Source organism: Gadus morhua, chromosome 3 (assembly GCF_902167405.1).
Source record: "Gadus morhua chromosome 3, gadMor3.0, whole genome shotgun sequence".
Classification (NCBI taxonomy): domain Eukaryota; kingdom Metazoa; phylum Chordata; class Actinopteri; order Gadiformes; family Gadidae; genus Gadus; species Gadus morhua.
In genome coordinates, this window is record NC_044050.1 from 21,978,025 (window position 1) to 21,991,994 (window position 13,970).

Consider the following 13,970-nt stretch of genomic DNA (forward strand, 5'->3'; position numbering starts at 1 on the left):
ATATCGTTTATCGGCCGTAACAGCAATTTCAATATCGGATACGGTATCGGTCAAAATGTTCAAATCCCTAATAATTTTCATCCCTAATAAATATGCCGCATATTTAAGCGCATTTAAGAAAACGTGCCGCATAAGAGGATTTTTGGCTGAAACAATCAAAAGAACGACACATTTTTCTGGAAGGACTGACTAGAGGCACATTTAAACATGTCAAACCAAGTGATGCACACACATTGGTCGGGGTAAAGGCTCCAACAGAGCGCACGGATCCACAATGCATTGCGCGTCCGTCCCCATTCAAAGTCAATGGGGATCCGTCAACGGACGGATGCAGTGGGCACGAGGATGAGCAATCCTGTTAGACTGAATTGCAAGCTAGAGAAAGTGAGAAAGAAGTGAGGTAGCAGAGTTAGCTGTGCCTCTTTATTCAGCCCAAACAGATGTTATTGAACAATGCAACAGAAAGAACCATGTAGAACAACCTGATGACCCCGTAATTTGTGCAGACACTTGATTGACAGCAATGAGCCCATCACGTGTGTCTTAACCAGGTCTAATAGACCAACCCAACAAATAATTGTGCCAAAATCATATAGTATTACGTTTGGTTGTAACACGATACAGTGCTATGGATAATCCCAACATACAGTGCTATACTTAGTGCTATGTGTAATGCTGACATTATACAGTGCTACCCTGAAGGCCTGAACAGTGCTATTTGTAATGCTAACAGTGCTTTTTGTAATGCCAACATTACAGTGATGTGCATAAATCTAACAGTGCTATTGTATTGCTAACATTAGACAGTGCTATGCGTACTGCCATCAACAGTGCTCATCTTATGGCCAAGTGTACTCTAGACGTCATGTAGTTTGGGGGAGTTAGATGTCATGAGGGGCGTTAGATGTGTGGTATGTATTGCTGGTGTGGGGGGGTGGTGACGTAGCCCACCAGGTGGGAGGCAGTAGGGGCAGCGCAGTAGAGGCGTGGTCCAGGAGCCCAGCTGATTGGATACTGGTGGTAGGAGGGGTGGGGCGTCGGGGGGACAGAGACATAGGATGGGGGCGTGGCCTCGTAGGGAAGGGGGAGGAGGGGGGGCGGGTTATGGTCCTGGTAGAGGAGGGGTGGAGCTGGAGTCACAGGGCTCAGAGGAGTGGAGCCATCATGAGACAGGGTGGGGCCTAGAGAGAAAGTTCAACAGTTACATGTCTGTAGGGTGTCCAGGTTGTAGTTGAATGCACTAGTTTGGAGCTCTGCCCATAGTTTGTAATTGTGTAATGTGTGTAGTAGTTTTAGTGTGTAGTTGTAGTGTACAGACCGCTGTGCTGGTCTGCCTGAGGGTCTCCGGTGTTCCTCGTGGATTCAGGATAGGGAGCAACCGGCTGCGTCCCAGCTGACTGGACCCCTGCTGGGACCAAACCAGAACCATCACACTCTGATGGTTATGGGTTAGAAGGACCTCCAAACTAGTCTCAATCATCCACTCAACATTATCAGATAAACCAGACTAGAGACGACCCAGAGTAGAGACTAAGTTCAGAGGACATGAACCAGACTAGAGATGACACGATCGCCAGAAGGAGGGCCCTTACCATGCATGGGGCGTGGCTCCTGGTTGTGGACGTGGCTAAGGTAGTGTGAGGGATAGGTCTGGTAGTGGTAGGTGGTGTCCGGGGGGGGTGTGTAGGCCTGCTGCCAGCAGCTCTGATGGTACCACTGCAGGACATGATATCACAGTGATGCCAGTGCACATGAACCAATCAGAATGCTCCATAGGGGGGGAATGGTTGCCTGCTTACCTGAACTCCCAGGTTGAAGTAGTGCTGCAACACTCTGCAGTCTGCAAAGAGAGGACACGACTTACCGTTCACGCACAACATGGAAGCTATAGCAATCAGGGCTTCTTTAAAGCCTCATCTCGGGATGACAGTGAGGAGGTCAAAAGAGTAGATGAATACAGTAGGTAAGGTTCACTGACCTCGAGGAAGGTCGTTGCCGTTGGGGTCATAGGAGTAGGGGGGCGGCGACAACAGCGGGCTCAGTGGCTCTCCCAGCTCGTTGACCAACCACTGAGATGCAGCCGGGATCGCCATGGCAACTACAAACAAAACCTGTTGCAGTCACCTGCGTGTTTGTGTCCCAAGACTAAAGAATTTCATTGCCAGCGACTGCTCTGTAATTGTTGTGCATATGACGATAAAACCATCTTGAATCATGCTAACTGTGATCCTGTTTCCTTTGTGTGCGTCACCCGTGTGCGTGTCGCCCATGTGTGTTTGACCCTGCGTGACCTGCTTGTGTGTCCTTGTGTGTTACCTGTGTGTGTGTGTCCCTGGGAAGGCAGGTGAGAAGCTGGAGACGTGTGAGAGGAAGATGAGGAGGATGATGATGAAGGAGAGGAGATGACAGCTGATTTAACCACCTGTGGATGGTTAAAGAAACGGTCGATCTGTGTAGTTAGTGTACCTGCTGGTGAGGGGTAGTTAGTTGGTGAAGGTGTAGTTATTGTACCTGGTGGGTGAAGGTGTAGTTGGTGAGTGTGTCAGGTGGAGAGTCTGCGTGGTTTCCTTCCTGGAGACTCTGAAGAACACATGGCTGTATTATAGGGTTAGGCCTAGATGATCAACACATGGCTGTAATATAAGGTTAGGGCTAGGTGAACAACACATGGCTGCTTTATAGGGTTAGGGCTAGGTGAACAACACATGGCTGTATTATAGGGTTAGGGCTAGGTGAACAACACATTGCTGTATTAGTGGTGGAACGAGCTCCCTGCCATTCTCAGGACCGCAGTCGCTGACTTCTTCCGAAAAAGACTCAAGACTCACCTGTTCAGAGTCCACCTCTCATATAGCCACCCTCCCCCTTCTGGCCACCATTGTACATTGTATTGTATTATAGTACTTAACCGTGTGGCAACTGCAGTAGCTGCTATCATTGCTGCAACACGGGGAATTGGTTAGCCTAGCGATTGTTGAACTTGCACTTTGTTCTATGAACATCCTTACCGTACCGATAGCGATATATTGTTGCACTTCTTATGACAAATGTACTTATTGTAAGTAGCTTTGGATAAAAGCGTCTGCTAAATGGCCTAAATGTACATGTATTATAGGGTATGGGCTAGGGCTAGGTGAACAACACATGGCTGTATTATAGGGTACGGGTTACTAAACCCGTCCCTGCACCACTACACCCGTCTGTCCATCTGCAAGTACTGTAGAGGTTTGTGGTGTTGAGTTTCCAGTGTCCGGGTTAGTTAGTCGAGCGTTTGGAGACTGGTGTTGATGAGCAGACTGGGGTCATGTGCCAAAAGTGTCATGCAACATATGTACCATGTTAGCAGTAGACTCTGGCCCTGTGTAGACCCCTGGGCTCTGGAAACCAGACTCTGAAGAAACAAACCCACATTAGCATGGCTTATACCGTCCAACAATAGCATGCAAACACACCGTCTGACAATGGCATGCTTACACACACGGTTTAACACAAGTCATGTTAGCACCAGTGATCAGTACTCGCCTTGAGCTCCATACAGATACTCTTCAGTGTACTCTGCTGGACAGACAGAGACACCAAGTTAAGCAGGACAATATTACTGGACAATCACCTGCAGGCAGACTGCAGGGCTGCCTGCAGGTGATGGGACTGGGCTGTGGTGGCGTTAACTTGAAAGTGGCCTTTGGGTGACAGGTGGCATTAGGGTGGATAAAGGTGTTGTTAGGGTGGTGGTGTGGTTATGGATAAAGGTAGGGTTAGGGTGGTGTGTGGTTAGGGATAAAGGTGGGTTATGGGTGGTGGTATGGTTAGGGTGGCGGTGGGTTAAGGGTGGAGGTGGGTTTAGGGTGGCCTCACCCTGGTCCTCCACGGTGCTGGTGTCTTCCTGGTCATCCTCTGAAGAAGTCCCATGATGCTTAGCGGGAGGAGGGGCAGGCATGGGCCCCCGCTGGGCCCAGTAGGGGGAGGAGGTGGGGGGGGTGGGAGCACCCATCATAGGGGGAGGAGCCGTCTGCCCCTATAGACAGACAGACATGAAGACAGTTCAGTATCTAGAGCGATGACGCAACTCTGAAACATACCAAACCGACGTCCCTCTCTGCCTGAGGACAAGGTTTGACAGGCAGCATGGAGTTCACTCACTAACAGCCAACCACGGCAAGGCCATCACTAGCTAATTACACTCAATGATGAGTCTTACCCACAGCCCGTCTAATAGTATAGCCTACTTTGGAAAATACTTTGCTTTCATATTAATAGAGCAACTACAGATGGAGAGAAAGCTAGTGAGACACGGCTAGAGAACGGGACAGACCGGCAGGGGAGGGAACATGTCCTCTGATCCGGTCTCCAGCTGGTAGTAGGTGATGGTTCCGTCCTGCTCCTCCTCCCCTTCAGGGAACCCAAACTGTCCGTCCTTGTTGATGGACGACATCATCTGACTACGCCGGCTACGCCTGCACACACACACACCACACCCACCCACACCACTTCATTCAGTGCTTGTGTTGTTTATTATGGACTTCAAGCATGTGGGAGAGACGCTCACCGGGAGCGGAAGGCGTAGTTGTCGTAACCATGGTAATAGCGCCTTCCTGGGTGGTAGTAGGCCAGCTGTGGACCTATCAGGTGACGGTTCAAAAATCTCGTGGAGCTTCTGACCAGAAGATAGACCGAGAGAAAGCAAGACAGACAGGCAGACAGAGCAGGACGGAGACGGACAACGATGGGAGAGACACAGACAGACAGAGAGACAATCAGTAGGGTGCATCTTGCGTGTGAACGGTTCCCATTGGCCGTCATGAGGATCATGTGACGATGGCGTCATGAGGGTGTCGACCTGGGCGCTCCGTAGCGGGGAGGTCTGGCTGTGTGAGGGGCGTAGGGGTCATAGGTCATGCCCCCTGGAGATGATGGAGGGGGGTGGAGTCCTGGGCGAGGGGGAGCAGAGGGCTGGAAGCGGGGGGGGAGGGTGGTCTGGGAGGAGGGCCGCCCCCCGTATGATGAGGTCACCACCAGTAGCTCCGCCCCCTTCCCGCCACCACGAGACTTCCTGAAGTAGCGGTGACGATGATGCCGCTGCGTGCGGCTTTCCCCGTCTAGATTGAGAGACACAGGTAGACAGAGACAGACAGGTGGAGAGAGAGAGAAAGACAGAAAAGTAGAGAGACAAATAAGTTGTATATGTCGCAGACAGACAGGTAGAGTCAGATCAGTAGAGAGAGACAGACAGTACATTATATAATAATATTTTTTTACTAAAATATGGTACTATAAACCGAAATACATTATTGTATAATAGTACTTTATTATTATATTGTAGTACTCTATAGTACCTAGGTCTCCTTTACGGCTGGTAACAACATTCCAGGCAGGAACTGGGTTGACTGGCTTCAGGTTGGCCAGTGGCACCAGGTGTCTATAAAACATAAACTTCTAATACATCACTGCCACATAAACTTGTTGGGTATTTTCGAATGCAACATTACTGCACATTATGTCTGTTGTGTTTACAGAACTGTTATATTACATTATATATATTAAATTACATAGGACTCTTGTGTAGTAATTATGTATTGTACTTCTCTCCCAGTTCCTCGATGAAGACCGTCACTGCAGAGGAGTGAGTTCCTACTTCCTGGATGAAGGCATTGTAGTATTTCCCCTTGAGCTCTAGACGGACCTAACAAACACAAACACTTTGGTGAATTAACTCACACAGTTAATATTAAGATACGGTGGAAGAGCCTCTCACCTGACATTTGTCACCCAGGAAGTATTGTCTCCCTGCAAACACCATGTAGTCCGTCTTCTGCATCTCTAGACCAACCAAACGTATTGTTAACATTATACCATAGAAACTTATATCAAATACCTTAATGTTATACAACATTACACACTGGGAACATGCATCTACTTCTTTAATGTCGGTGACATTAAACACCGGAAACATACATCTAATACCCTATTCAATGTGGTACCTTTGCGTGTGTCGTGCCAGACATCAAACTCCAGGTTTCTGTAGAGTTCCGTGTCCAGAGACTTGAGAACTTTATAGGGCAGAGCCAGCCTGCCTCCCGGGCCGGCTTGCTCTGTACCCTACGACCCAATGAGATTGGAGTATTATCGTCATGGTAACACGTGATACACACACTATTGAACACTCGCATGATATTCAACACAATGCTAATAGGCTGCATTCATACCACCGTTTGGAAGCTCAGATAAATTTGCCATTTGAAACATTGTATTGCAAAGACACGTCTATAAACAGCCGCGTGTGGTTGCACGATAGATGAAGTCAACTGTTGTTGACGCCACCTTCGGCGGTGTATGAGGTATACTCATACCATTGATGACACCATTCTCCCTGATTGAGCAAACCATGGATGAGGTGCAAACCTCTATCAATTAACAGGCTGAGGCAGTTGTAAGCGTGTTGTGACCTTTTTTAGCCATGTGTCCATATCTACGGTCAAACCAGTTATATAATTCACAGATGTCCCTTGTGGCCCTCCAGGTCGCTCCCTACTTGGTGTTCTGTCTTTGTTTTACACATGAGGTGTAACCAGACATAATTTGTTCAGACATACACACAGCCTTCACCTCCTAGAGTAAATGCACTCACCTTGCAGTCTTCTGGTGCTCTGGTCTTGTCTTCTGCCGGTCCTCCAGATCCCCCCAGGTCCCAGTCCTCCCTGGAGCAAATCGAACACACGCTGTTCTCAATGCATGTTGCAGAATGGACGGCATCACAGTAGTACATGACAGTACCACCATAGTACTGCAGTAGGAGACAGTCCTACAGTAGTACTGCAGTAGTACATGACAGTACCACCACAGTACTGCAGTAGGAGACAGTCCTACAGTAGTACTGCAGTAGTACACAACACTACCACCATAGTACTGCAGTAGGAGACAGTCCTACAGTAGTACTGCAGTAGTACATGACAGTACCACCATAGTACTGCAGTAGGAGACAGTCCTACAGTAGTACTGCAGTAGTACACAACAGTACCACCATAGTACTGCAGTAGGAGACAGTCCTACAGTAGTACTGCAGTAGGAGACAGTCCTACAGTAGTACTGCAGTAGTACACAACAGTACCACCATAGTACTGCAGTAGGAGACAGTCCTACAGTAGTACTGCAGTAGTACACAACAGTACCACCATAGTACTGCAGTAGGAGACAGTCCTACAGTAGTACTGCAGTAGGAGACAGTCCTACAGTAGTACTGCAGTAGTACACAACAGTACCACCATAGTACTGCAGTAGGAGACAGTCCTACATTAGTACTGCAGTAGTATATGACAGTACCACCATAGTACTGCAGTAGGAGACAGTCCTACAGTAGTACTGCAGTAGGATACAGTAGTACTACCGTAGTTTGTGAAAGTACTTCAGTAGTACATGACAGTACCAACATAGTACTGCAGTAGGAGACAGTCCTACAGTAGTACTGCAGTAGGATACAGTAGTACTACCGTAGTTTGTGATAGTACTACAGTAGTACATGACAGTACAGTGCTACAGAAGTACCTGTGAGGTGGATCCTCTGGCGTGTCGTAGCCCAGGTCTCCGTCGCTGCAGGCTGAAGGGCTGTTTCTATAGCGCCGACCTCCGACCCGGAAGGCTTCCAGTGCCTGGCACAGATCAGCTTCCTCCACCCCAAACACACGCGTGTAGAGGAGCTCATACAGCATGGCTACACACAGACACACGATATATACATTATACACAGACACACACACGATAATCACAACACCCACAATGAGTGACTCACACTGGCAGAGGGCAGCGATGGCGGGGTAGTGTCGAGGATAAACGATGTCATAGTGACCGTTGTTGGAGCAACACAGAATCACCTAGGGAACAAGCAGGAAGTCAGGCTCACACAGGAAGTCAGTATCTCCTACAGTGTCTCCTGCAATGTCTCCTGTATCGTACCTTGTCAACAAATTCCTCTTCTGTGATCACTGTCGCTGCTTTCCCCGGAAATCGATAAATCCAGAAACAGCGCCTACACACAAACACGCACATACATATGCTTAAACCACTCCACCTGCTCTTGGTTAGACCTGTGGTCTTCTACTGTATGGGGAAATCTGACCAAACCTGGTTCACCTCCGACCCATCTTCCAGCTTGTGGTCAAACACCCAACCCTGGTGGAGTCAAGACCCTGGTAGCGTCAAGACCCCGGTGGCGTCAAGACCCCGGTGGCATCAGACCCAGATGGCATCAGACCCAGATGGCATCAGACCCAGATGGCATCAGACCCAGATGGCATCAGACCCAGATGTTACACACATAACCATATCAGGGCTCCCAAGTCTCACGCATTCGGCGTGAGACGCACTCAATTCAACCCATGCACACGCTCACACGCCACATTTCGTGTTTCTCACGCAGAGAAATTACCAGAATAGATCATCAATTTGGGCCGCTTTTTAACAGTAGAACAGGCAAGAATCAAATGAGTTTCCCGTAAGTAGGGTACCAGACGTCCTCTTTTGCCCGGACATACCCTCTTTTTGAGACACTTTAAAAAAAGAGTGGCGGAATTTCAAAATCGTCCGGGATTTTATTAAAGCCTTATACATGTTCACATTGAATTTGCGTTGCGTTGCGTTTCTCTGGGTCTTTTACAAACTAGTTAGACTACGCCCTCCCGTCAGTTCTGTTCGCTTTGTATTGGTGGAAGTGAGTAGGGGGAGTGGTTAAGTACAGCCTTCAGATTGGACGGTTTGACTTACTTAGTTACCGCCATGTTTTGTATTTACTTTTTTACCATTATTGTTTTATAGGGACAAACATTAACAAATTGCTCATACTTGATACAGTTCTATCTATTGAACATAAAGAAACACTTGGTCATACTTTACACACTTTACCACAGCATTTGCCTACTGAATGCCACAGATGTATTTTAAGCATTAAACTGATTGCCACATAAATATATAATTATGTTTTTGCACAGTTTAAAAGTTCAGGGAAAAGTATATGCCTCTACTGGTGTTGCTCAAACCAATAGCCTTTTGAGGCAGTGTTGTTTCTGAATATTAGTGTTAAGGGCCAATAATGCTTACTTTCCTACATTAGTCAGCATGTCTGTTGACACATTTGTATGCAGTCACATGTTAATATACCCACCGCTGACAAAATCTTACTCTGAACTCAGTTCAAAACTTGAGAGCCCTGCCATATTGTTTAACTGTTATTACTAAACACCATGGTTGGGTGTTTAGTAGTGAGACTAGTTAAGCACTATGGTTTAGTGTTTAATAGTGAAAATAGTTGAACACTACAGTTTATTGTTGAGTAGGTGAACCAGCTGCTGCTTATTTCTTACCTGTACAGCAGAGACAGAGCCTTGATCTCCACCTGGCCAGCAGTTTCCTGGACAAACAAGGTTTCCAATAAACACCACATCACTACCACTAACTTGAGGTTTCCAATAAACACCACATCACTACCACTAACATGAAGTTCCCGATAAATACCACATCACTACCAAAAGATAATGTTAACAAACACATTACCTCCATCAACATAAGGTTAACCATAAACACCACGTCACTACCACGAACTGAGGTTCCCAATAAACACCACATCACTACCACTAACATAAGGCTACAATAAACACCACATCACTACCACTAACATAAGGCTACAATAAACACCACATCACTACCACTAAGGTATGCAATAAACACATCACCACCATTCACATTAAATACAATAAACAAGATATCAGTACCACTAAGGTTTACAACAAGCAGCACATTACTACCACCAATATTAGGTTTACAATAAACATCACACACCACCACAAACATTAAGTTTACAATAAAACATCATCAAAACGAGGGTTACTAATTAATAAAACATCACTCCCACAGGGTTTACAATAAACACACCTCCACCAAATACATGCTGTATAACATCTTAGATATTATTCGTCATGATAAAAGTATACCTTTGGGTCTTCCAAGCGTTCCAAGTATTTTTCAAATGAACCTTGGACAAACTGAGAGAAAGGGGGAGAGATTAATTTACCAGAAGTGTTAAATAACCAGAATGTTTAGTTAAGGAAGGTTGAATAAAGGAAGGATTAATAAGCCATAAGGTTGAATTAACCAGAAGGTTGATTTCACCAGAAAGCTAATGAAGGAAGGTAGACACAGGTCCCAGTCTCACCGGCTCAAATTTGCATCGGTTGGCTCTCATGAAGTTGGCACACTCTCGACGGATCTTCTGGTGGTGGTGCTGGGAGCAGTACAGCTACGACACAGCACACTTAAATATGTCAACAACCAAAACAACGCACTCAGCTTAAACCCGAAACACTTCGCTATAACGCTATAACACAATAAGCCTTCGCCAAGACAACAGCACACTTGTTGGCTCGATACAACAGCACACACCACAGCTGTAATGGGCAGCTGCCAGTAGAGCCAGTAGCAGATTAGGATTTTACTGGGCAGCCTCCAGTAGAAGACTGTTGTAATGGCCATCTCCCATAACAAGTACTAGACTGAGGTTGTAATGGGCAGCTCCCATTAGTAACAGTAGCAGACTCACGTTTAAAGGGTCAGCTTCCAGTAGTAAAAGGTAGCAGACTGGTTTTACTAGGAAGCTCCAAGTAGAAACAGTAGGAGACTGGGTGTAGTGGGTAGCTCCAGTGGCGTCACTAGGCTGTTTTATTCGGGGCTAAAGTCCCGGATCTAATTTGATTAGCCCCGAATCTGTTTTTTGTTTAAAAAAAAGATTTTTCTATATATATATATATCTATATATATATCTATATATATATATATATATATATATATATATATATATATATATATATATATATATGGGTTAGCCCTAACCCTATATTGAAGAGGATGGGCAGCTAGCTAGTTAGCTAAATTGTAAATTAAGGCAAAAATTGGAAACAAATTATATATATATATATATATATATATATATATATATACACATATATATATATACATACATACATACATACATACATACATACATACATACATACATACATACATACATACATACATACATACATACATACATACACACATATATACACGCACACACATGATTTGTTTCCAATTTTTGCCTTAATTTACAATTTAGCTAACTAGCTAGCTGCCCATCCTCTTCAATTTCAATGGTGGCTGTCATTTCATTACCAATGTTAAGTGTCATAAATAGTTAACACTGGTGCCGAGTCATGATTCCTAAAAAATAAATACCCAAAACATGTGATACGTTTTCAATTTGCAGAAAGTTTTGAAAAATCCAGGATGCCCGAGAGCCTTACTGCATTATATTCCATAATAGTTGTTTCTTTAAGAACCTGAATGTTGTCTTTTCCTTCACAGAAAGAAATATATTTCCACCAAAAAATTATACAGAAAAGGCACAGATAGATGAATAAAAACCCACCAGAATGCAGGAAATTAAGTGTTTGACGTTCAAACATTTCTGGGGGAGCACCCCCATACCCCCGACCTATAATTGTTCCCCCAAAATGTTGAAATGAAACGGTACCTAGCCTATATGACCCTGTACGCAGGTTGTATACGATATATCCATAGATATGTTGTTTTTACTTTTTGGATTAAAAAGAAGGCACGTCAGCAAACTCCATGGTGGGCCCTTAGTGTGATTATCATTTCCTCAGAGTGGCCCTCTGTGAAAATGAGTTTGACACCCCTGATGTAGCCTAGGTAAAATACACGCGCGCGCTATGCACGCGCACTGTCCTATTCCCTCTTGGGCTAAACCCCGGATTTTTCAGAAACATAGAAACGCCCCTGGGTAGCTCCCAGGCCAGCAGAAGATTACAGTTGTATTCAGAAGCTCCAAGTAGAAGCAGTTGCAGACTGGTTGTATTGGGCAACTCCCTGTAGACCAGTAGCAGACTGGACCCGAATTAGGGCGTGTGAAGTCATGATTCTAATTAGGATATCTAGAAGGCAGCTGGCCAGTAGTGCATTGCTAAACGTCTAAACAAATATTTAGACTTGTGAAATGATAAAAAAAAAAACTCAATAACGGGACAGTATTCATATCGAGGCGTAACACGGACGGTCACTATTACCTAAAACACGGGCAAAACGAGTAGGCTGCACAAAAATAATTTCATAAAAAATGAATTTCAATTGAAATGACAGAAGAGCTCGAGTAGTTTTAAGGTATTATAATGAAATGTAAAATGTGTAAAAGCGTTGACATTTGTAGCAAAGTTAATTAGCATTATCTGCTCGGATACCGCGCGGAACAGACAAGACGCGTCTCGCGTCAGCATCTTGTGGTACAGGCCGAGGCTGGCCAGATACTCATCCATGTTCACAAAGTACTTCTTCAAACCCTTCTGCATCCTTCAATACTTACTCCTTAGTACTTACTACTATTACTATTCACTAATTAACTGTATAACAATATTCACTAACTATATTTTTCTCCGCGATAGACTAGTTAACCAACGGGTAAAGTTCCAACTGTCCAAACGAGACAGTGAGGCTGGACCAGGTGCTTCTAATCAGCTCTGATGACACTGCGTCTCATTGGGTGGAAAGACACCTGTTAACTTTTGAACGGAGGACGACACCTTTTTTTCAAAATACATTTTTGAACTAGTGTTATTTAGTGAATCAGTAAACTGAACTTGCCATATCTATAAACCTCATTAACCCCCCAGTTCTATAGAGGAGGTTCCACTTCGACGGTGGGGCGTTCCACTTCGACAGGCATTCCAGTGCAGTTTTCTTAGTTGGAGATAGGATAAGTCCCACGCGACGTCCCACTAGTTTGGATGGGCTCTGACTGGAACGCACCATTACAGTTGTACTCAGCAGCTCGAACTAGAAGCAGTTGCAGACTGGTTGTATTGGGCAACTCCCCGTAGAACCAGTAGAAGACTGGACCCGAATTAAGGCGTGTGAAGTCATGATTCTAATTAGGATATCTAGAAGGCAGCTGGTCAGTCAGTGCACTGCTAAACGTCTAAACAAATATTTAGACTTATGAACTGGTAATAAAACTCAATAACGGGACAGTATTCATATCGAGGCGTAACACAGACGGTCATCACTATTACCTAAAACACGGGCAAAACAAGTAGCCTAGGCTGCACAAAAATAATTTCATAAAAAATGAATTTCAATTGAAAAAAGATTAATGACAGAAGAACTCGAGCAGTTTTAATGAAATGTAAAATGTGCAAAAGCGTTAAAATTTGTAGCGAAGTTAATTTGCATTACCTGCTCGGAGACCGCGCGGAACAGACAGGACGCGTCTCGCGCCAGCATCTTGCGGTACAGGCCGAGGCTGGCCAGATACTCATCCATGTTCACAAAGTACTTCTTCAAACCCTTCTGCATCCTTCAATACTTACTCCTTAGTACTTACTACTATTACTATTCACTAATTAACAACTGTATAACAATATTCACTAACTATATTTTCCTCCGCGATAGACTAGTTAACCAACGGGTAAAGTTCAAACTGTCCAAACGAGACAGTGAGGCTGGACCAGGTGCTTCTAATCAGCTCTGATGACACTGCGTCTCATTGGGTGAAAAGACACCTGTTAACTTTTTGACGGAGGATGACACCTTTTTTCAAAATACATTTTGGAGTAGTTTTACTAGTGAATCAGTAAACTGAACTTGCCACATCTATAAACCTCATTAAAATGTCACGAGTTCCTCCAATATTCATGTTTTAACAGTAATTTGTTTTTGGGTCCACCTTGTGGACCTGCCTGGGTCTGACTGATGAAGTAGTAAACCAAATAAATTAAAATTATGACTATAAATATAGATTAAATACAGGCCTACATGTATGTATATATATAGCCTATATAGCCTATATATATATATATTCTAGATTCTATATCAATATTTTAGACATATGTGTTGTAGAGTGTGAATATTTACTTTGCAAAGTTAATACTGTTCAT

General features: G+C 44.7%; 1 protein-coding gene across 4 annotated transcripts; it reads right to left on the minus strand.

Annotated features, from left to right (window-relative positions):
• Window positions 1-631: 631 nt before the first annotated feature.
• On the minus strand, window positions 632-13,567 carry alg13 (ALG13 UDP-N-acetylglucosaminyltransferase subunit). 4 transcript variants are annotated; one of them, XM_030350825.1, is made up of 25 exons: window positions 13,270-13,567; window positions 10,199-10,282; window positions 9,978-10,028; window positions 9,351-9,397; window positions 7,948-8,020; window positions 7,784-7,865; window positions 7,540-7,705; window positions 6,626-6,695; window positions 5,979-6,096; window positions 5,753-5,817; window positions 5,580-5,680; window positions 5,334-5,416; window positions 4,838-5,096; window positions 4,547-4,654; window positions 4,313-4,454; window positions 3,856-4,015; window positions 3,523-3,558; window positions 3,336-3,391; window positions 2,512-2,580; window positions 2,317-2,422; window positions 1,979-2,098; window positions 1,800-1,840; window positions 1,593-1,716; window positions 1,319-1,408; window positions 632-1,181 (listed from the first exon to the last, which is right to left on the minus strand). In XM_030350825.1, the coding sequence occupies exons 1-25, from the start codon at window positions 13,387-13,389 to the stop codon at window positions 901-903; spliced, it is 2,652 nt and encodes an 883-aa protein (XP_030206685.1). In that variant the 5' UTR covers window positions 13,390-13,567; the 3' UTR covers window positions 632-900. The 4 variants fall into 4 exon arrangements, with proteins under 4 accessions (XP_030206685.1, XP_030206687.1, XP_030206686.1 ...); XM_030350827.1 differs by having other exon boundaries at window positions 4,547-4,651; window positions 13,270-13,566; XM_030350826.1 differs by having other exon boundaries at window positions 3,523-3,555; window positions 13,270-13,566.
• Between the last annotated feature and the right edge of the window lie 403 nt (window positions 13,568-13,970).